General features: G+C 35.0%; 1 protein-coding gene across 4 annotated transcripts in view; it reads right to left on the reverse strand.

Moving 5' to 3' along the window:
• GAS2 (growth arrest specific 2) overlaps positions 1-21,856 on the reverse strand; it is a 187,530-nt gene that overhangs the window by 56,828 nt on the left and 108,846 nt on the right. For all 4 annotated transcript variants that reach the window (XM_033204651.1, XM_033204648.1, XM_033204650.1 and 1 more), the window contains 2 exons: positions 12,830-12,971; positions 5,509-5,616 (listed from right to left, as the gene is read on the reverse strand). In XM_033204651.1, the coding sequence (XP_033060542.1) occupies positions 5,509-5,616; positions 12,830-12,971 (250 nt within the window). The remainder of the gene's footprint in view (positions 1-5,508; positions 5,617-12,829; positions 12,972-21,856) is intronic.

Here is a 21,856-nt window from a genome sequence, read left to right on the forward strand (position 1 = left end):
AAAAAAGTATTCATTACATTAGTGAGCAAACCAAGAAGCACAAAATGTCATCTACCTCACAACATGTGACCCCACTGGCTGCTACTTTGTCAGAAATTTTTATTATCAGAACATTAGAGCAGCTTAGTTAAGTGTGAAGACCTTATCCCATAGATGTTCTATTCACCAGGGCTGTCTGCATCCATTTCATAAATTAGCACAGATAAGTTTATCATATTAGGTTATTTTCCTGTCACTAAAAACTGAGCCCTAAATGAATGGAACACCAAATGGTTAAAATTGTAATGATTAGTAGAGAAAAATCTGAGTATGTAGATCACTGATAGGGTCTGCAAAGATAAGGAAAGACAAGGCATATTATCCAGACAGTAAACATTTGCATATTTCCAGGTGCTAATCCTAAACAACATCAGTTTCCAAAATGGAGAGAGAAAATAGTAAAGGAAGACAGCTTCATTTAATGAAAAATATGCTACAAGTTCACAAAAACATGCAATAATTCTCTGTAGTCTAAATAATACTGTGACTCCAAAAAACCTCCCCACCCTTTTCCGGAAGATAGGAAGCTCAGCAAAAGGACCATTCAAATGAGCAGTCCGCTAATTAACCTGACAACTTTCAGAGGGCTTTTAATTTATTCTCAAATTTTTAACTGTATCTGGTTGCTGGTTTATCCTAAAGAGTTCATATTTTTTAAATGATCATCAGAAATTTGCAGAACAGAAAAAAATCACTCAATCATAATTCCATGTCCTTGACAAATAAAAACTATTTTCTATGTTTACCGTTTTCTTTGTCTTTATGCTAATCATTTCTACACAAGTTATTTTATATGTAAATATAATTTAAAAGCCTACTTTTTCACTTACAATGACATCTTAAGCATTTCCTTCCAACAATACATAAAAGTCTTCAAAATGATCATTTTTAGCACCTGACTGCTAATATTCTTTCATGATCAGACATGCAAATGATTTTGAGTTGTGTTGTTGGTGCACTGAATCCCTTCCTATATATTGTTCTAAAGTGATTTTCAAACTTCAGGACACATATGAACCACCTGGAAGACTTATTAAAACACAGGTGGTTGGGCCCTGCCCTCAGAGTTTCTGATTTAGTAAGTCTTGGGGGAGCCCCAATGATTTGCAATTCTAACAAGTTTTCAGATGATTCTGATGCTGTTAATCTGTGGCCATTTTAAAAATTACTATTGGAAGAGGCTGAGTGCGGTGGCTCATGCCTGTAATCCCAGCACTTTGGGAGGCCAAGACAGGCGGATCACTTGAGGCCAAGCATTCGAAACCAGCCTGGCCAACACGGTGAAATCCTATCTCTACTTAAAATACTAAAAAAAAAGAAAAAAATTAGTTGGGTGTGGTGGCACACATCTGCAACTCCAGTTACTTGGGAGGTTGAGTCACAAGACTCACTTGAACCTGGGAAGTGGAGGTTGCAGTGAGCTGAGATCGCAGCACTGCATTCCAACTTGGAGTACTTAGGTAGAACATAGCCATCAAATTGGAATTGATAAGTCAAATAACACAGACATTATTATTGCATCTAAGACATATTTCTGAAGTCCCTTTTTACAGGCTCATTCGGATTTGTATTGCCAAGTGACTTCTTGATACTTGAAGCCTATATAAATACCAACTGACTGAATAAACAAATGAACAAGAGAAAATTCTCTCCTCCCTGAAATCAAGACATTAGTCCCGAGATCCACCTATTTACATTTCAAAGATATGTATTATGATTGAACGGGAATAATCCAAATCTCTATTACTGCAGAAATCAGCAAGGTTTTATCATCACTCTTCAAATTCAAAGTCCCTGAAAAATAACTGAAATATTTATATCTTGGAGGAGAGTATATTTGCATGTACACAATACAGATACAAATTAGCTGCATTTGATAGTTCAAAAAAAAAAAAGAAAACGTTGCTCTTTGGAAAGCACAGGGCAAAAATCTGGCTTTGACAAATTATTTTTCATAAGCTAGAAACAAAAATAATTCCCATTTGGCAATGGATTATTAGGATATTTGCCTAAATCCTCAGAGGTTTTTCTTTGTACTAAAGGATTCTTAATATTTAGGCATGGATTAATCCTCACCTGTAAATGGAGAAATATGAACATAAACAAGGCTGTCTACAAAAGTACATCCATGCCTCTATTAATACATAAGTACACATTAGATAGCCATGTATGTGAAGTATTTATTCATACATTGGTTTCCAGAAATCCATAGACAAGACATATGCTTAGTAAAGATATTCTCTGCAGAAAATATCTTCCTGAGTCTTCCTTTGAAATTTGCAGGCATTCTTATTTTTTTCATTCATAGTTGTTATTACTGTATCTGTTTGAATGTATAGGGAAGATACGTTCATATACATACATAATCATAAATTGACACATAAAGTAGTTATTGTCAACAAACCTTGTAAGGTGTTTAGCAATGGAATTGTTCACTCTGGCTTAGTTAAGCATCAGTCAAGAGTTAACTGTGTTAGGCACAGGCTTATCAAAAGACTATGATTTTTCTTTTCTTTTCTTTGTTTCTTTTTTTGAGATGGAGTTTTGCTCTTGTTGTCCAGGCTGGAGTGTAATGGCATGATCTTGGCTCATCACAACCTCCACCTCCAGGCTTCAAGCGATTCTCCCGCCTCAGCTTTCCAAGTAGCTGGAATTAACAGGCATGCGCCACCAAGCCCGGCTAATTTTGTATTTTTAATAGAAACGGGGTTTCTCCATGTTGGTCAGTCTGGTCTCAAACTCCTGACCTCAAGTGATCCGCCCGCCTTGGCCTCCCAAAGTGCTGGGACTACATGTGTGAGCCACCATGCCCAGCATATCTATGACTTTCTAAGGAATAATTCTTACTGAGTTAGTGTTCTGATAATTGTTTTATCTTTAAGTAAAGGTGAACAGTTTCATTAGCCTTAAGTGACTCTGAATTGTTCTTTGCATTTGGCATGTTCATTATGACCACATGAATACACTGCTGCTCTCAGGGTGAACAGCTAACTAGGGGACAAATGTTAAGACAAAATGTAGATGTCATTGTATGTATATTTTATAGAATAATATACATAAATACTGCCAGTAAATATGACCATATTAGGCAGCCTCTAAAAAGATGTGACAAAGTTTAAAATATGCCCATGTGAAAAATGCAAATTTAAGAAATGCAAGAACTGCAATGAAGACACTATGAGGCAGTTGTTCACCTAGTATGTGTGAGAATTTGACTATAGGCACTTACTACTTAATCCAGGTGTTCAAGGAAATAAAGTTAAAACATTAGCAGTGACAACCATATGATCATTTGAAAACCAATTCAATACCTATGAGGTTTTTTGAGTAGTAACTGCCAGTTTCTTACAATGAGTTGGAGCAGAATGACAATCCCTACCACAAATCGAAAGTACTAGCATATGCATATGCACATCAAGGAGACATTTTTAGTTTTTCTAGTTAACACAGAGAAATAGGGAGAAATATGCAATTCAAGGCACATGTGACCTGCCTATGAAATTTTAATTTTTAAGCCTCCACGGATAACCAGACACATAGAGAAAAGTCTTTTTTGAATCACGTTACTCCTTCAAGGTGGAAATGAACTCATGACAAGCCAAAGGATAAGTATTTCAATCAACATATGTTCAAGAATGTTTTCTCTTTTTCTGACAAAAAGTTTTGGTTTGTAATTTAGGCAGTGATAGAAATTTATCTTTATTAAAAATTAAATTTTTAAAAAATTTCATTTTAGAGGGAAATGTTACAAAAATAGTAAAATTGTATGTGGATAGTACAAAAATCAAGAGAATAAATGATTAAAGTTCGTTAAGACACTATTCTAAAACATGTCATAATAGCATGATGCCATAACTTGCTGGGCTAATCAGTGAATAACCACATCACAGTTAACTCTTATTGCAGGTTTACCTGGAACATTAGAAGTAAGAAACTGAGTGTGCACAATATGTTCTTATGTATCAGTTGATATTACATTAATATCCCTAAGTAATATGATACAATTTTTTTCAGTACAGCAAATCTCAATTTCTCTATAAATAATGCATGAATAGATTTAATCAAAAGATAAATATTTCTTGAAAAGAAAAATGGAACAACGAAAAACTTGTCTTATATAGTAAGGACTATAAAAACATGTTATTCATAAATGTGGGCGTTAAAGTCTTTGACAAATGACTAAATTTGCATGTGAAAGCTCAGATGCAAATAAACATATGTAATATATATATTTTGACTGAAGATAATAGGTTACATTGGAGGGAGCAGTATATAATTTATTAATCATGTGTTTTATTAACACTTTTATTGCAAAAAGGAATAACTGTTTAAACAAATGACTCTCTATGTTTTGATTCTAAGCTCTGGAGCCTAATATTCTAAAGGAGACTGATTATCAATTGAGAAAGGTCAACCTGGTAACATTTAAACACATCTGTGGAGATTCTAGATCACTATTATTTAACGTACTAACGTGATAGCAGGCAGTTTGACTTAACAAAATATGTATGCTATCTTTGCAATAAAGAAGAAAAAAACAATAAGCAACTCAGACAACTGCCTTTCCTAGTGAGGCCATCTACCCAGATCTGTCTCATACCCCTAATAATAACACATTGTTATATCATTTTTGCTGCTATTCCAAAGCAGAACAGCAATTATTTCCTGGAAAATTAAGAAATATATTAGTAAACACTAATCTAAAATTAGATTAAAATGCAAAATCATTAACATATTTTAAGGCTAAAATTATGATTAAACTTTCTTTTTTCAACTACATGTTGCAGAGCCTTTAAAAAGACCTGTTATACAAATAAATTTTGGTCAAAAGTAGAAATTAAGAAAACTTTACAAGGGCAAAATTTCAACAGAGTCATTGCAGATTTGAGTATTGTGAGAATACACATTGCTGGTACTAGATGTATGTATTCAAATCATTGTGTTCTACAAAACAGCAGGATATTTTTTAACTTTTTCAACTGAGGAAAGAATATAGCTTTTTTTTTAAAAAAAAAATCACAACCTCTGTTCCTTTAGAAATGACTAAATTATAAAGCAGAAAATTACTTTTATTTTCAACTGCCGAGTTCTAGGAATGTATCGCTATTTTTCATTTTTTTTTTTAAAAAATAATTATTGGTCTTAGTAAAAGTCACAAACTTGCTTTGAGAGATTAAATTATCTTGATTCTTAGCAAAACAGAACACAAATGGAAAGGCTTCTTCATTCTATTTGATCTCCACCTGTCTTTGGTGTGTATGTGTTTTGGTATATGTACAAAGAGAAAACAGTTCTATTTAGCCTTCAGTAGAACATTATAATGTATGCTACTTAAAAAAAAAATTCGTACCATATATCTTTAAATGTAAGCACCATATGGAAGTTCCTGCTCTTATCTGTCATATTTCCCCTAAGTCAAATTCTGAATGTTCCCATAAAGAACAAAATAAGTGAAAAGTAAAACTTTACCCTAATGAAAAGGATCTTCTCTCCCACTCGGTATCTTCCTTGGGAGAGTCGCTCCACACAGAACTTGTTTGGGCATTTGCAAGGAGGCTCTTCAGAAATTCGTTTCACCTGAAATAGAAGAGCAGGCAAATTCATTCTTCTTAATTAGGTTGCATTTCTGTTAATTTGCTCCAAGGACTCCACGGCCGCTGAACCCTTACTGACTTTAAACTTGTTCTTTATCTATGGACATCATGTGAGCATAGGAATATCACATTAAATCATAACTATGTAAAGTTCAGGTCCCAAAGACATCTGAAGGCAAATGACTGCACTAAGGCATAAGCTAGCTAATGACAGTGATGAGACTGGAGGATAATGAGCAGGAAATCAACTGAAATTATAGAATATAAATAATCAGCTGGGTTCTTACTTTTGGAAAACTGAAAAGACCACGTACATTTGGGTTGTCAAGGTCAACCTGTTGAAAACTAGAATATAAAGTATGTTAACATAGAGTTTATGTTACTTCAGTATAATTTTAATTATATTAATTTTACTCAGTTTCAGAATAAATTGAGAGTGAATTTAACAAGTTGTTGTTTCTTTTTTTTTTTTTTTTTTTTTTTTTTTTTTGAGACGGAGTCTCGCTCTGTCGCCCAGGCTGGAGTGCAGTGGCCGGATCTCAGCTCACTGCAAGCTCCGCCTCCCGGGTTTACGCCATTCTCCCGCCTCAGCCTCCCGAGTAGCTGGGACTACAGGCGCCCGCCACCTCGCCGGCTGATTTTTTGTATTTTTTAGTAGAGACGAGGTTTCACCATGTTCGCCAGGATGGTCTCGATCTCCTGACCTCGTGATCCGCCCGTCTCGGCCTCCCAAAGTGCTGGGATTACAGGCTTGAGCCACCGCGCCCGGCCTGTTGTTTCTTTTTAAATGAGACTATTGTTTCACCTTATTTTGAACTCTAAGATTTTCTCTAAGAATTAATCTCATTTACAGGCCGGGCGTGGTGGCTCAAGCCTGTAATCCCAGCACTTTGGGAGGCCGAGACGGGCGGATCACGAGGTCAGGAGATCGAGACCATCCTGGCGAACATGGTGAAACCCCGTCTCTACTAAAAAATACAAAAAAAAAAAAACTAGCCGGGCGAGATGGCGGGCGCCTGTAGTCCCAGCTACTCGGGAGGCTGAGGCAGAAGAATGGCGTAAACCCGGGAGGCGGAGCTTGCAGTGAGCCGAGATCCGGCCACTGCACTCCAGCCTGGGCGACAGAGCGAGACTCCGTCTCAAAAAAAAAAAAAAAAAAAAAAAAAAAATCTCATTTACTTAGATTTACCCTGCAACTCATTCCATCTCAGTAATTCCTACCTATCAAACCCTACTTCTTTGACCATGTTTTACAGCTTATGTGTGTTCTATGTAATCGATGCCTGAATATCAGATTTTCATCCCTGTTATATCTATTCTTCCACTCTTTTAAAAATACATAATCTAAATGATTTGTGCACAAAGCTTATGAATAGTTGTGATTACTAGATTATATAATAGCCCATGATTTTAGGAACAATTTAATGTTTATGTTTTCGCTGACTGGGAACCACCCACTCTGTCTGCTCTTCCACTAACCAACCAACCAAACAACCCAAAACAATAATTTCCTGTGTTTTGAGGAAAAGTTTCCACAGAAGAAACAGAAAGCTATAAATGATGTGCAGCCTGCATTTAGAAGCTAGATAGAACAAATTTAGAAATTGGCCTGGATTTTCCTCACCGAAATTCTTCCACGAAGATGTCATGGTGTCTACATTTATGTCACGAAAGAAATGCAATCATTCCTTCAAATAATTCAATTTCTGACTTTAAACAGCCTTCTAAGAAAAAACTGTGCAGAGAGTAAAACATGAACTCAATTGCATGTTAATGTAAAGGAATTAAACAACTTGTTTTTCCTAGAATGAGAAATGTTCCAGAAAGTATGGAAGCATAAGACACTGGAAGAATAACCAAAAAAAGGAAAAAAACCCTGAAATTAAATTTATCTCATAAACAATTATGACTCAATGAGGATGTATAGAAAGAGAATCAACACTATTGGCGGGGGGAAGAACAAAATAACCAACTTTAATATATACATTGCCATCAGTCCCTTTTGCTGTCCCTAATTCTGCTGACATATAAACCTCTAGTTTTGGTACTTATTTTTATCATAGCATATTGTATCTCATTTAATGATTAACCTTAATGTCTTCTTGCTAGACTGAGTTCCTTTAGAGTTAAGATGGTATTTCACTATATCTTAAAATCATTGATATAAAGCACGTCTTAATGGCAAATAAATATTCATTAAATATACATTGACTAAATAGATAAATAAGAACATGAATCTATACACGCCACAGGGGGAAATTAGAGGAACAAAATAATCATGGATTCAAAGAATCTTAGAAATAGCTTTCATCAAAAAATGAGAAAACTACTTAACATTAAGTTAGTGATTAGGGCAATTACTTTGTGTTCTGTGTTTGTTCTATCTCATTATACTTGGCTCATAGTACTAATAGCCTTCTGTTCTAAGAAATTTTTTGAAAGGTTATTTCTAATGGGACGATGATAATAAAACAAGATGTACAAAAGTTGAATAATGATCATATCATTTCCTTCCAATAATGCAGAATCACATTGTGGGACTGAGGGTAGGGTCCCAGGACCAATGAATGTTGTCTATGGTTCCTGTTTTCAGTGTTTTTTCTATGTGTATCTCTTTCTATATGTGTTTTAAAATATGTTTAAATATAAATATGTGTATATATATGTAAATTATGTTTATCCCATTGCTAGAAGTGGTACAGTTTTTCTTTTCAAAACAAACAAGGGCTTCCATGAGGAAAGCAAGGATGAAGAAAAGGAGGGGCATTGGGAGAAGGGGTTGATCATCCAGAAGAAAATCAGACTGACAGCATCAAGAAAGCACATGGCCTGAGGCCTAAACTTTAGGAGGATCATGCTTGGCACAATTTTGCTGCCATGTGGTCATTAACCAAAGAGTAAATTGATGTTCAACTGGTTCCTCCACTAAAAAATGACAATCATAAGTCTGTGTGGAAAGTATTTCCATTTTTCAGTGTTCTTAGACAAAAGACAGAAACTCTTGGTATCAAATGAAATAAAATACAAGAAACATTTTCTCAAGTGGCCTGCCCTTCTCTAATGCTTTTCTAGCTTTGAAAATGGAGTTGATTTTAAAAATCAAGCGCTGTTTTTGTAGTTGTATGAGAGGTGGAAGCAGAAATGGAAGACACAAGGCCAGACTGTGGCCAGTGGAAATATATTGTTAAGTAAACAGTGACTGATGACATCTATGCTTCTTACATTACCTAGGGAAAAGTCAGTCTGGCAGGTGTTCTTTTTTGGCTAGGAACCCAGCCAGTTTTCTGCTGAAATGGGATTTCAAGAGGAGCCTGATTACTCAGAATTATGCTATCTCTCATCCCCAGACTGAGGAAGTTGATGGAGAAGAGGAAGAAAGTAAGAATGATTTCTGAGAACTGTATTCAACTCATTGTGTGAGAACTAGCCCAGCGAAGCGGAGAACTAAACCTGACTCCACCGTTTTATCACAGCTGAATCACTCTATCAGGACATCTGGAGAATAAATTAATCTGAATGGACACCACTGTGTTTCTTTCATGATATCTTGATTAAAGAAGGTGATATATTTTCCACATAAATGGTCACCTATTTTTTCCCACTATTCCCCTAAGTATCAAACAAAGAAATGTGAAGAAACATTGAAGGTTTCAAAACTGGCAGTTATTGCTGAAACTGTTCACTGGAATATAATAACTTAACAGAGATCTGCTTATTTTGCTTTCTGTCTTTTATTTTTATTTCTTGTTTCCCCCCCTCTTTTTTACCCCTCTTCTCTTTTTCCTCCTCCTTTTCTATTTTGAGGTGGCAGATAATAGCTTTCCCAGAGTAAAAATAGCCAATATTATTAACTAAATGCAGAAACTCTGCAAGCAATCTCTATTTTATATTTCTATTCTAAAACCCATGTTGGGGTACATCAGTTTCAACTCCCAACTGCTAGATATGCCTTACATGCAGTGAAGTGGTTACTATAGGAACAAGTTCCTTTTATATTAGATATATTAATTTCTGATTTAAAACGTTAGTGAAGCTCAAATTGCTTTTCTCTCTGTTCCACTGTTCCTGAAATAAAACACTTCAGTAAAAAAAAAAAAAAAAAAAAAAAACCTATCAAACAGAATGCAAATAGTTCAATGCAGTTTTCTCCAGTGTAAAATGAAGGAACAAGAGGCTTCTGTGGTCAAATAAGTTTGGAAGATTCCAGGTTAAACAAGATCTTATTATGGAACTCACTATAGAGCCTTTGATATGCCAAACTGTATCACCAGACTCTAGGTGAGGACTATAGTAAGTTGTATTTCTCAAACTAATTTAACCATGGTGTCTTTGATCAAACACTCCTTGAAAAATGCCATTTTAAAGACTTGTGAAACATAGTTTTCTAGCTGACAAAGGCACAGAAATATCCACATTATATATTTCCTACATTCGATTAAAACTTTTAACTAAGCAGATGGTTATGTTCTAAACTCTGGTAAACTTTAAAGAAGGTTTAAAGTTCCTGTGAAATCCCTTCCATTGTTCTCAATTGAGAGCACACAATTTGGGAGTAGGGGAGAACCACCATGGATTGACTGACTGGCTTACAATTGTATGGAAAGTCTTTATCTCACTCTCTTTTTCTGAACTGGAGTATTGGTTTAACTCTGAAATCCTTTTCATAGATTTCCTACCACCTTCCTGCCCTGTCTTCTTTTTCTCCCCATCCCAAGGATTGCCAGATATGAGACAAGCTAGTGAAGAAAGAAAATCATCCTAGCTACTTCTTCTAGGTTCACAGAAATAGCTTCAAGTGGTAGCATCTCCTCCCTCTACAAAGTTACAATAGAAATGAAAGATGCATACATTTTCAGAGCATGTGGCCAATTTGGATAAATAGAATAAGGGAGAAGGTTAAACTTTGATTAGCTACATTGATAATTTATCCCACAAACATGGTACTGGATGTAGATCAATAAAATATGGTCCTTGTCTTTGAGTACAAGGTCTGCACCTTGAGATGAAAGGATATTTGTGCCTAATGCTGTAAATGCTTCATTAAATATATACAAATACTTGGAACACCAAGGAATAATTTGCCAAGTATACCTGGGATAAGAGATACCAGAAAAATATATAGGAGGTAGCACAACCCTAATTTTAAAAGATGGAAAAGTGCTTAAAAGTAGTGTGATAGGTGAGTAGGCAGAAATATGGTGAGAAAGCAACAATGGCTACATCAAAATGCAGGGACAAATGCAGCAGACAAAATAGCCAGAAAACAGACAGTAGGCCAGAACATGGAGGGCAATGGACTATATGACATGTGAACAAGCTTGGGTTTCACCCTAGATGTTATAGGGAACCCTATATAATTTTAATCAAATCCAAAGTGCATTTAGTTTGATCCTTCTGGTAGCGGAAATGTTGTGGAGATGCATTTCAAGAATGGAGTGGTCAACAGTGTCAAATTCCAGGAAGCGATCTCATAATTTCAGGACTAAAAAAATTCATTCGATACAGTAATTCATTCAATAGGAGGTTAAGAGGGACATTAGCCAGATACTCTTCAGTGGTCTGAAACTCTGACTATAAGGTATTTTTTAAAAAAATGAATGAAGGTGATAGCTGAGAGGAAATGGACTATAAGCAAGTATATTTGCCCCAGGGAAATACATTTATAACAGAAAGACTAGAGGTACATCTTACTCTAAAGTAAGTCTAGTCAAAAAAGCATAATTGACAGAGAAGAAAGAATGTTCTCATCAATATATAAACAATAGACCATTATCTACTATTAATATAATGTTACTCAATTTCCTTAAAAATAAAAAGTGAAATACTATGAAAAGCAAGGTATATGACCAATTTTTTGATAAAGTTATGTGATTTTAAAATCCTTTTCAGTAGCATTAAATCAAAATGTCTTACCTGTTCTTCTTTAGTTCCCGAGTGATTGAACAGTTACCCAGAAGAAACCAAATTAAACTGGCTAAGATACCTTTAAGAGCTAATATGTTTGCTGCCCTTAAAAGAAATGAGGGTTCTTAATCTATAGGACAAACTGTTATATTTTGGTTCATCTAAGTCTGCAATAGAGTTTATAGTGTCACATGGAGAAAAGCAAAAGTCAGATAAATCTCTTTTTCTGCATCCTGTAGTGTCGAATCATTTTCCCAGCTCTTTTCTGCTCATATCTTGGAGGAAGAAACTCACAGCTATGGACAACCAGTCCTTTTCAGTTCTGCCTATTTTTACAGCTGGCATTGTGGTTGGTGCTAGTTTCTAAGGACTCTCTCCATGTATGCGAGATATAAGTCAGTCTAATGCCTCTGGCATAGAGATTTTCTATAAAATTCATAAGCAACTACAACTCCCAAAATACAAACTTTGCATAAACAACATCTCAGTAACTCATGATTTATCTCCTTTATTAATACTTTTTACATTTGCACTTAAAATATATGTGTGGAGGGCATATACATACACATACTCAAGCACACACCACTTTTCATAACCAATAACTACTTAACAGACAACCAAGGTACCTTGAGAGTTTTAATTCACCGTGTTTGCTGTTATACCTAAAAACAACTTACTGTGATTCTGAGAGCATTGGTAAAACATTTCCTAACTACAAAAAATTGTGACTCAAGTACTCTGCCAAGTAGAGGGACCTTGAAGAGTTAGACAAAACTCTGTTGGAATCTAAGCTCCTTCCCTCCCCTCAGCAGGTTACTCAACTTCTATGTTTCCATTCCTCAAGATGGAACCTGCCTTTCACATATGAGAGCACTTGAAAAACAATGGTAGTCCATAAAAGGCACTTATCTTCTCTATCACATACTTACTTTCCCTTCTTTAACAATCCTCAAGATCTTGTTTTCAGACTTGTTATCTGTGAAAGGGGGAATCATGATCCAGTGACAAAGAGACTTTCATGTTTTCAAATACGATTTTCAGGGAGCTGACTTATTATTCTAAAGTTTTAGATATTGTTCTGCAGCATTAAGTGACATTTTATTTTAAACAACTAGTGTAGTTTTGAATCTCAAAATGAATTGTAGGACTACGAAGTTTTTCATATGGGCTTAAAATAAATTTCAAGAAAATTGATACAGATAAAGATTAGATTGATATGAGATTGCACAGAGTATGTTTTGTAGTGCAGGAGAGACTAACCATTGGTAAGAAGTCTGACTGATTTTACTTACTGCATCATCCAGTAAGTTTCCTGTACTCTTTTTTCCAGAAGACTTTGATGAAGGAGAAGGTGAAGGAGAAGGGGCAGAAAGTGTTTCTTCTTGTTCAATCTCTTTTTCCAATTTTATCAAACCAGGAGGCTCCACACCATACCTTTAAAAAGACACTGGATCATTACACATGCATAACTTATAATGATAAAATTACAATATATTACATTTGATGACGAGTACCATGGGAGTAAATTGCTGACTTTTAAAAACAACATTCACTTTTTTCTGGCATTGAAATGGTAAGCTCTTGAATTAGCATCCTTCTAAGCAGAGGAAAAACACGTCTACCTGCTGCGTATTCATATGTACACATATATGGACACATATAGTATACTAAAAATAAACAAAAACACTCAATGCAATATATTAATGAAACAGCAACATGAATAACCATGTAAAATTTGGTCTTCAGCATTCGCATTTACCAGCTTTACTGATATTAGTGCTGTAATTAAACTATTTTGAACCTAAGTTTGTTAAAAATAGAAATACAATCAGAGGGTCAGAGTCAAGTTTGCAAACAGCAATCCCCAACAATAAACATCTTTAAATGATTTAGCAGGAGAGAATTAACTTTGAATATATTTCCTATGGGCCCAGAACAATGTACTATGGGTTATACAATGTCATAGGTTATGCTCCTAGGAACAGCATAATGAAAGCACATATATTGTGTTGGGAAACAACTGAGCAGAGAGGAAAGAGACATAATTTAGAGAAACAAGGTACAAAAAATGTGTGTTGCAAATTATAAATGCCAGAAAAGTTCAAAGGGAGAGACATAGTTACTATCTCCTGTGATCATGTATTTCTTTACCTAAACATAAAATTAGATTTGGTTTCCTAAGTAGATATCAACTGTACCTAGAAAGCCCACAATAATTCTAGAATTTGAGAGTTGTGAAGGGTTTTGGGGGTCATTAATTTACACCCTTTCACTTTTACAGATAACAATAGAGATCTAGAGAAAATATATAACTAGTGAGGAGCAGGATAAAGACTTAAATGCAGATTCTCTGACTTTAATCAGGTGATTGGGTGTTAAAAAGGAGGGGGGAAAATCACTTGGAGAGTTACAAAAATAGGTACTTTTAAAAATCAACTATTATCTACTTTTTATCTATTTTTTAATCTACAAAGTAAATAATCTATAGGTAGATAATACATTGACAATATGTTTTAGTACCTCTTATTGAACAGTATATGAAAACATCCTTAGATTTAACCTTAAGTAACTGTCCTATTCTAATGGCTTATTATTTTAACTGATGCCATTACACATACGTTCAGTACATACTCCTAGGGGAAAGCAATTTCCCTATTCTTGGTGTTTTGTTTTTGCAGTGGATGCTCAAGTAGTTTTATTCCTGGCTTTTCTGCTTCATTACCCATCCGCTACAACGTAAAGGGATTTATAAAATCAGTAAATTTAAGAATAAACTGAACATGCTTTACTTAGTTTACCCTACTTCTTCTGGGGAAGAAACTGTCCACCAGGAGCCCTCCACATGGACCCCCACTTTGCTTGTGACCTGGCAGTTAATTGGCCTAATTCTGGAGTTCTGTTAAAGACACTAAGCATGTCTCTCAGCTTGGATATTTTTAGCTGTAAGGTGATATGTAAGTCTTTTATTTTCTATTTTTCAGAATTCAGATAGTAAAGAGGGGTGCTATGTGTTAGGAGCCCTTTGAGAGATGGAAAATTTAAACAAAACAGTCTAGTGAGCTCAATTCTACTGAACAATTCACTGCTTTGAGAACGGCCTCTAGTCCACAGATTCGTGTTTACATACATCGATATCACTAGCTAAAAGGCTGTAGGCACCATTGAACATATTTCTAATCTTTTGTACATAGGTAACAGTTTATGGGACAGGACAATGGTGGAAACATGCTAGACTGCAAATTCTGTAGTGGTAGAGACCATTGTCTGTCTCATTCCAAGAATCACAAGCATCTCACATAGACCTGGGCACAGGGTGATTACCTAATAGCTACCATTTGAATGTAAAAAAAATTCCTCTATTCTCATATGAAGATAAGGTTCTTAATATGAATTCAGTCTTATGATTTTGAATCCCTAACTGCACACAAGGCTTTAATAAAACATGTAAGTATTAAATGTACAAAAATGCTTCACCAAAAAAAGTTAACCTGGAAGACTTTAACTTTGTCGAAAACTAGAGCACTTTTTTTTTTCTTAGTTTTCTAGTAATCATTGATTATGCTAAATTCTAGACAGCATCTGGTTACCTTGCTCTTGACAAGTACCAACAATACTCACACTAACATTTATTTCTCATTCTTCTCTGAGTTAGATTTTGAACTAACTGCTCCATTAATCTACTTTTTAATTTTTTTGTTTTTTAAATAACTTCAACTTGTATTTTAGATTCAGGGGTACATGTGCAGAATTGTTACATGGGCATATTGCATAATGCTGAGGTCTGGAGTACAAATGATCCCATTACCCAGGTAGTGATCATAGCACCAAATAAGTAGTTTTTGTTTAGCCTTTCCTCCCTCCCTCGCTCTACACTCTAGAGTTCCCAGTGTCGATTGTTCCCATCTTTATGTCCATGAGTACCCAGTGTTTAGCTCTCAAGTATAAGTGAGAATATGCAGTATTGGGTTTTCTGTTTCTGTGTTAACTTGCTTAAGATAATGGCCTTCAGCTGCCTCTATGGTACTGCAAATAACATGATTTCATTCTTTTCTATGACTGCATATGTCTTACATTTTCTTTATCCAATCCGCCATTGATAGGCAATTAGATTGATTCCACATCTTTGCTATTGTGAACAGTGCTGCTATGAACACATGAGTGCATGTGTCTTTTTGGTAGAACGATTTATTTTTCTTCGGGTGTATACCTAGTAATGGGATTGGTGGGTTGAATAGTGGTTCTAACCTCTTTGGAAATCTCCAAACTGCTTTCCTCAGTGGCTCAACTAATTCACATCCCTACCAACAGTGTATAAGTCTTCCCCTGTCTCAGCAGCTTCACCACTAACTGGTGGGTTTTTTGTTTGTTTGTTTGTTTGTTTGTTTTTGAGACGTGATCTTGCTCTGTCACCCAGGCGGATATGCAGTGGTGTGATCATGGCTCACTGCAGCCTTGACCTCTTGGGCTCAAGTGATCCTCCAACCTTAGCCCCCTGAGTAGCTGGGACTATAGGCACATGCCACCATGCCTGGCTAATATTTTTTTTTCTGTAAAAATGGAGTTTTTGTAATTTTTTGTAGAGGTGGAGCTCATCTCAAACTGGGGTCCAGTGATCTGTCCGCCTTGGCTTTCCGAAGTGCTGGCATTACAGGTGTGAGCCATTGTGCCTGACTTCATTATTGGTTTGATTCACATTTATCTGATAATTAGTGATATTGAGAACTTTTTTATATGTGTTGGGGCCAGCTGTATGTTTTTTTAAGTGTCTGTTCATGTCTTTTGCCCAAATTTTAATGAGGTTATTTGTTTTTGCTTATTGAATTGCTTAAGTTTCTTATAGATTCTGGACATTAGACCTTTGTCAGGTGTGTAGTTTGTGAATATTTTCTCCCATTCTGTAGGTTGCTTGTTTCTCTGTTGAATTTCTTTTGTTGTGCAGAAGCTCCTTAGTTTAATTAGTTCCCACTTGTCAATTTTTGTTTTTGTTGCAATTGCTTTTGTGGATTTACTCCTAGTATTTAGAAATCCTAGTATTTCCCAAGATTTTTTCTAGAATTCTCATAGTTTGAAGTCTTACATTTAAATCTTTAATGTATCTTGAGATAATTTTTGTACATAGTGATTGGTATGGATCCAGTTTCATTCTTCTGCTTATGGATACTCATTATCCCAGCACCATTTATTGAATAAGAGAGTCCTTTCTCCATTGCTTATTTTTGGCAACATTGTCAAAGATCGGATGGTTGCAGGTAGGCAACTTTGTTTCTGGCTTCTATATTCTGTTTCATTGTTCTGTCTGTTTTTGTACCAGTACCATGCTATCTTGGTTACTGTAGACTTAGGGTATAGCTTGAAGTCAGGTAATGTGATGTTTCTGGCTTTATTCTTTTTGTTTAAAATTGTGTTTGCTATTTGGGCTCCTTTTTTTTGGTTCAAGATGAATTTTAGAATACGTTTTTCTACTTCCATAACAAATGACAGTTGCAGTTTGATAGAAATGGTGTGGAATTTATAGATTGCTTTGGGCAGTATGGTTGTTTTAATGATATTGATTCTTCCACTTGTTTGTGTCATCTATTATTTCTTTTCTGCAGTGTTTTGTGGTTCTTCCTGTAGATATCTTTCACTTCTTTAGTTAGATGTATTCCTAGGTGTTTTTTTTTTTTGTTTGTTTGTTTGCTTGTTTATTTGTTTTGTAGGGAGATAATTTGACTTCTTCCTTTCCTATTTGGATGCATTTTATGTCTTTATCTTGCCTGATTGCTCTGGTTAGAAATTCCAGTACCATGTTGAATAGGAGTGAAGAGAGTAGGCATCCTTGTCTCATTCCCCTTCTTAAGGGAAATGCTTCCAGTTTTGACTAGCTTTTGCTTCAGTATGATGTTGGATGATGTTGGCTGTGGTTTTGTCATAGATGGCTATTATTCTTTTGAGGTAGGTTCCTTTAATGTCTAGTTTATTGAGGGTTTTTTTTTTATCATAAAGGGATTTTGGATTTTATCAAAAGTTTTTTCCATATCTATCAGATGATCATATGATTTTTGTTTTTAATTGTTTATGTGGTAAATTACATTTATTGATTTACATACGTTGAACCAATCTTGTATTCCAGGAATAAACTGCTGTTAAATTCAGTTTCCTAGTATTTTGTTGAGAATTTTTGCACCTGTGTTCAACAGAAATATTGGCCTGTAGTTTTCTTTTTTCACTGTGTCTTTGCTAGATTTTGGAATCAGGGTGATCCTGGTTTTACAGAATGAAGTTGGGAGGTGTCCCTATTCCTTAAATTTTGGAATAGTTTCAGTAGAATAGATACCAGCTCTTCTTTGTATGTCTGGTAGAATTTAGCTGCGAACTCATCTGGCCCAGGGCTTTTTTTTTTTTTTTTTTTGGTAGGTTTTTTATTGCTGATTCAGTTTCAGAATTCAATATTGGTCTGTTCAGGGTTTCAACTTGTTCCTGATCCAATCTTGTGAGGTTGTATGTTTCCAGGAATTTATCCATTCCTCTAGAGTTTCTAGTTTGTGTACATAGGGTGTTCATAGTAGTCTCTGAGGATCTTTTGTATTTATTTGGGATCAATTGTAGTGTCATCCTTGTCATTCCTGACTGAGCTTCTTTGGATCTTCTCTTTTCTTTGTTAATTTAACTAGTGGTGCATCAATCTTGGTATCCTTTCAAAGAACCAACTTTGGGTTTCATTGATTCCTTGTATGGATTTCGGGGGTCTCAATTTTGTTCAGGTATGCTCTGATTTTAGTTATTTCTTTTCTTCTGCTAGCTTTGGGGTTAGTTTGTTCTTATTCTTCTATTTCCTTTATAACCTACTTCTAAAATTTCACAAATCACTTAACCTCAATGAGTCTATTTTTCTATCAGAAAAGTAGAAATGAAAATGGCCTGTTCTCAAGATCTATTGTAGCAGTGGAGGGAGGCAGGCAAGAGGAAGAATCTTAGAAAAGCAACCGCTACTGAACATCTTCAATGCATCTGACATTGCTGGATATCTTGACATATATTATTTCTGAATCTCAGTTTTATTTAAATATAAAATGGAAATTCTAATTTCTATGTTTTAATATTATTAGAAGGAATTAAAATAGTATACTTTATGTGCCCAGTATAGTGTCTGACACATGGCACAACATCCGAGATTGTTGATAAGTTAATCGACAAATTAAGTGTTGTACAACCTGGAAACTGTGGCACTAAGGTTCTGTTGCTAAAATTCTTGGTTTTTAGAATATATTATACCACTGAGTGACATCATGTTGACTTCAAAATTAAGGTGTTAAAATACAAAATAATATTGTTATATTCTTTACCAAAAAAATTACTGTAGGTATTTTTTAAACAAATTTCCCTAGAATTATGAAATATCAGAAAAATCTCAGTACTGGAGTTTAGCAGATCAAGTTATAAATTCAGCTTTGCTACTAACTCACTGGATAAAATTCGGCAAGCAGTCCCTTTTAAACTCTGTAAGCTTTTCTGCCATCATAGTTCCAGGAAGCTATAAAATTTGGTTATGTGTAATGTTCTTAAGAGTATAACATAAACTTGGTAGTGAGGCTAGAGTAACTTAAGACATGAGAAGTCACAGCCAAATAAAAGTCATCCATAAGTGAAAATATCATATTTGAAACTTAAATTAGGTGAATTGGAAAAATATGATTTCATTTGTAATTGTAGGTGGATTCATGCCCCCTTTCAGGGAAAGATTGCATAATTTTTAAAATTTTTTACAAAGTGAAATAATAATAAATATGTTAGAGTAACAACAGACTTGGCTCTATGTCCAATATAAACAAAGTAGACTAGGTTTGAATAAAATTGGTAACAAAGTCACACATGGAAAACCTTTCTCTGGAGATTTTTCTTTATCTGGGAATGCTGAAAATTAGTTATGCCACTGAACATAAAAAATCAACACTAAGTCCCAAATCTCTGCTTATATTGGCTTTTGAATACTTTAAACTGCCTAAGGTACAGTCAGCCAGTCCTGAAATGCATACTTAAATACAATTCATTGGCTTCCTGTCTGTCTGGAGATGTCAACAGATTGTAAATCACAAAATTCCCTTTGGGTTGGGGGCTTGCACCTGCAAGCCAATTTAGTCATCAAATAGATCTTTTTTCTATTCTCCAAAAGGCTGCTTCATTCTAGTTTCCATGAACTCTATACCACTCCACATTTTTATTTTGTCTACGAGGTTTTTACACATTTATAGTATTTTCCACTCCCTTCCAACTACAAAGATTTCATAGTTTTAGAATGGGGTAGCTGTTGTTCTCCAACAAATTAAGGGTCACACTAAAGAGACCAAGAAGGTCGAATCTACTAAAATCATATCCTCATACCTTTATACTCCAGTGATATGAAAGTAGGGTGAATACTCAAAGGGCAACATACCCTTGTCTCATTTTTTTTTTTTTTTTTGAAAAAAAGTGATAGGGAACAGGTCTTATGATTAATGACTTTACGATGAGGTTTTTAGGAATGGATTTCTCATTTTTCTGGCACTTGACACAATTTTTGAGCTCTAGGTAAAATAACTAAGTCCCCAAACTGAGACCTGAACTAGAAAATTTACTCAAACTGTTTAGTAGTCTAGAGTTTTCAAACAAAAGACATCTGGATCCTATTTTACTAGGGTTAGAGGGACAAATTTTACAGCCTAGTGCAAGAAACCGCCCTTTTAAAGGCATATAACAGACAGTTTATAGATTCTTGCAAGATAATTTTTTCCTCATTTATCTTCTGTTTTAAAGCAATTTAAAGATTGATTTAGATTTGGAAGGAAATTTCAACCATGTGAAAGTATATGATGTTCTTAGCAGTTAGTTCAAGTGCTTTAAATAGGATGGGTCAGTTAATCATCTATGTATAAGAATATTTTTTTCTTTTAAGTAACTTTTCCTTTCATAAGGCCATGAATTAAAATGAGAGATTAAAGAAAATGTTCAGAAGGTATATTTCTTTTAAATGGTCATAAATTTTGCTCCAAATCAAGGAAATACTAAAAAATAAAAATCATAACAAACTCCACTCTACCACTGATTATTATGACCCCAAATGAAAATATCAAAAGTTGTTTTTTACTTCTATTATAAGGATCATCTTAATTCTACAGTCAAAAAATGTTGAATTTATACTAACTTTGTTTTCAGCAATGAATATCAAAGCACTGTCATTAAAAATATCTTTGAGGTTTTATTAACTTGCTTTTATACAGAGTTTCACTTTTCACAAGTCAAACACATATTTTATATTCAGAAACTGATATTTTTCCAAAATATTAGCAGAGGGATTTCACTCTCCAGTGATGATAGCTCTATTTAGTTGAAAATACAGGAAGTTTTGCCCATGAGAACAAAAATAAGTGGTCTCATTCAGCCATCTTAGAACTCAGAGAAGCCCACAGCTTGCAAAGGAGCTTCACTAAGTGTCCCCAGAGAGGAAAACATGGCAGAGAATCAGAAACGCACTGGGAATCATTTCCAAAGTGATGTTTATAGTTTTAAAATTTTGTTTATATAATCTGGAAAAGTGTTTCAAATCAAATATAAGAATACATCATCTTTCAATGATGAAAAACACAAAACTCACAATATTGTACTAGAGACTTCATTAAGGTTTAAACTCATCTGCTCTGTGTGCAAATTACTGTTGTGATTATTGAGAGCGCTCCCAAAATCAGTTCTAGTTCTGCCTAAAACTGTTTTAAGTTATTAATTTGTATAATCCTCTATGGGTTTGTGAGAGGCACAAATTTAAGCATTTAGATGTATGTTTCGGCTGGGCGTGGTGGCTCACGCCTGTAATCCCAGCACTTTGGGAGGCGGAAGCGGGCGGATCACGAGGTCAGGAGATCGAGACCATCCTGGCTAACATGGTGAAACCCCACGTCTACTAAAAAATACAAAAAATTAGCCAGGCATGGTGGTGGTGCGTGCCTGTAGTCCCAGCTACTGGGGAGGCTGAGGCAGGAGAATGGCGTGAACCCGAGAGGTGGAGCTTGCAGTGAGCCAAGATTGCACCACTGCACTCCATCCTGGGCAACAGAGACAGACTCCGTCTCAAAAAAAAAAAAAAAAAAAAAAGGAAAAAAAAAAGATGTATGTTTAATGTATGTAAGGCAAAATTTAGGAGTAAAATTAGATTAAGAGAATTTCTCTTTTTTCTTTCAACTAATTATGCTTCAACACAGGGGTAAAACAGTAAGATCCGGGTTTATTGGGTTGCTGTTTGTAAAACACATTTGAATTTGCATCAAAATCAAAAAAACTTTAAATATATCCAGAGAGAAACCTAGACA

This window comes from Trachypithecus francoisi, unplaced genomic scaffold (genome assembly GCF_009764315.1).
Source record: "Trachypithecus francoisi isolate TF-2019V2 unplaced genomic scaffold, Tfra_2.0 Lachesis_group8, whole genome shotgun sequence".
Classification (NCBI taxonomy): Eukaryota; Metazoa; Chordata; class Mammalia; order Primates; family Cercopithecidae; genus Trachypithecus; species Trachypithecus francoisi.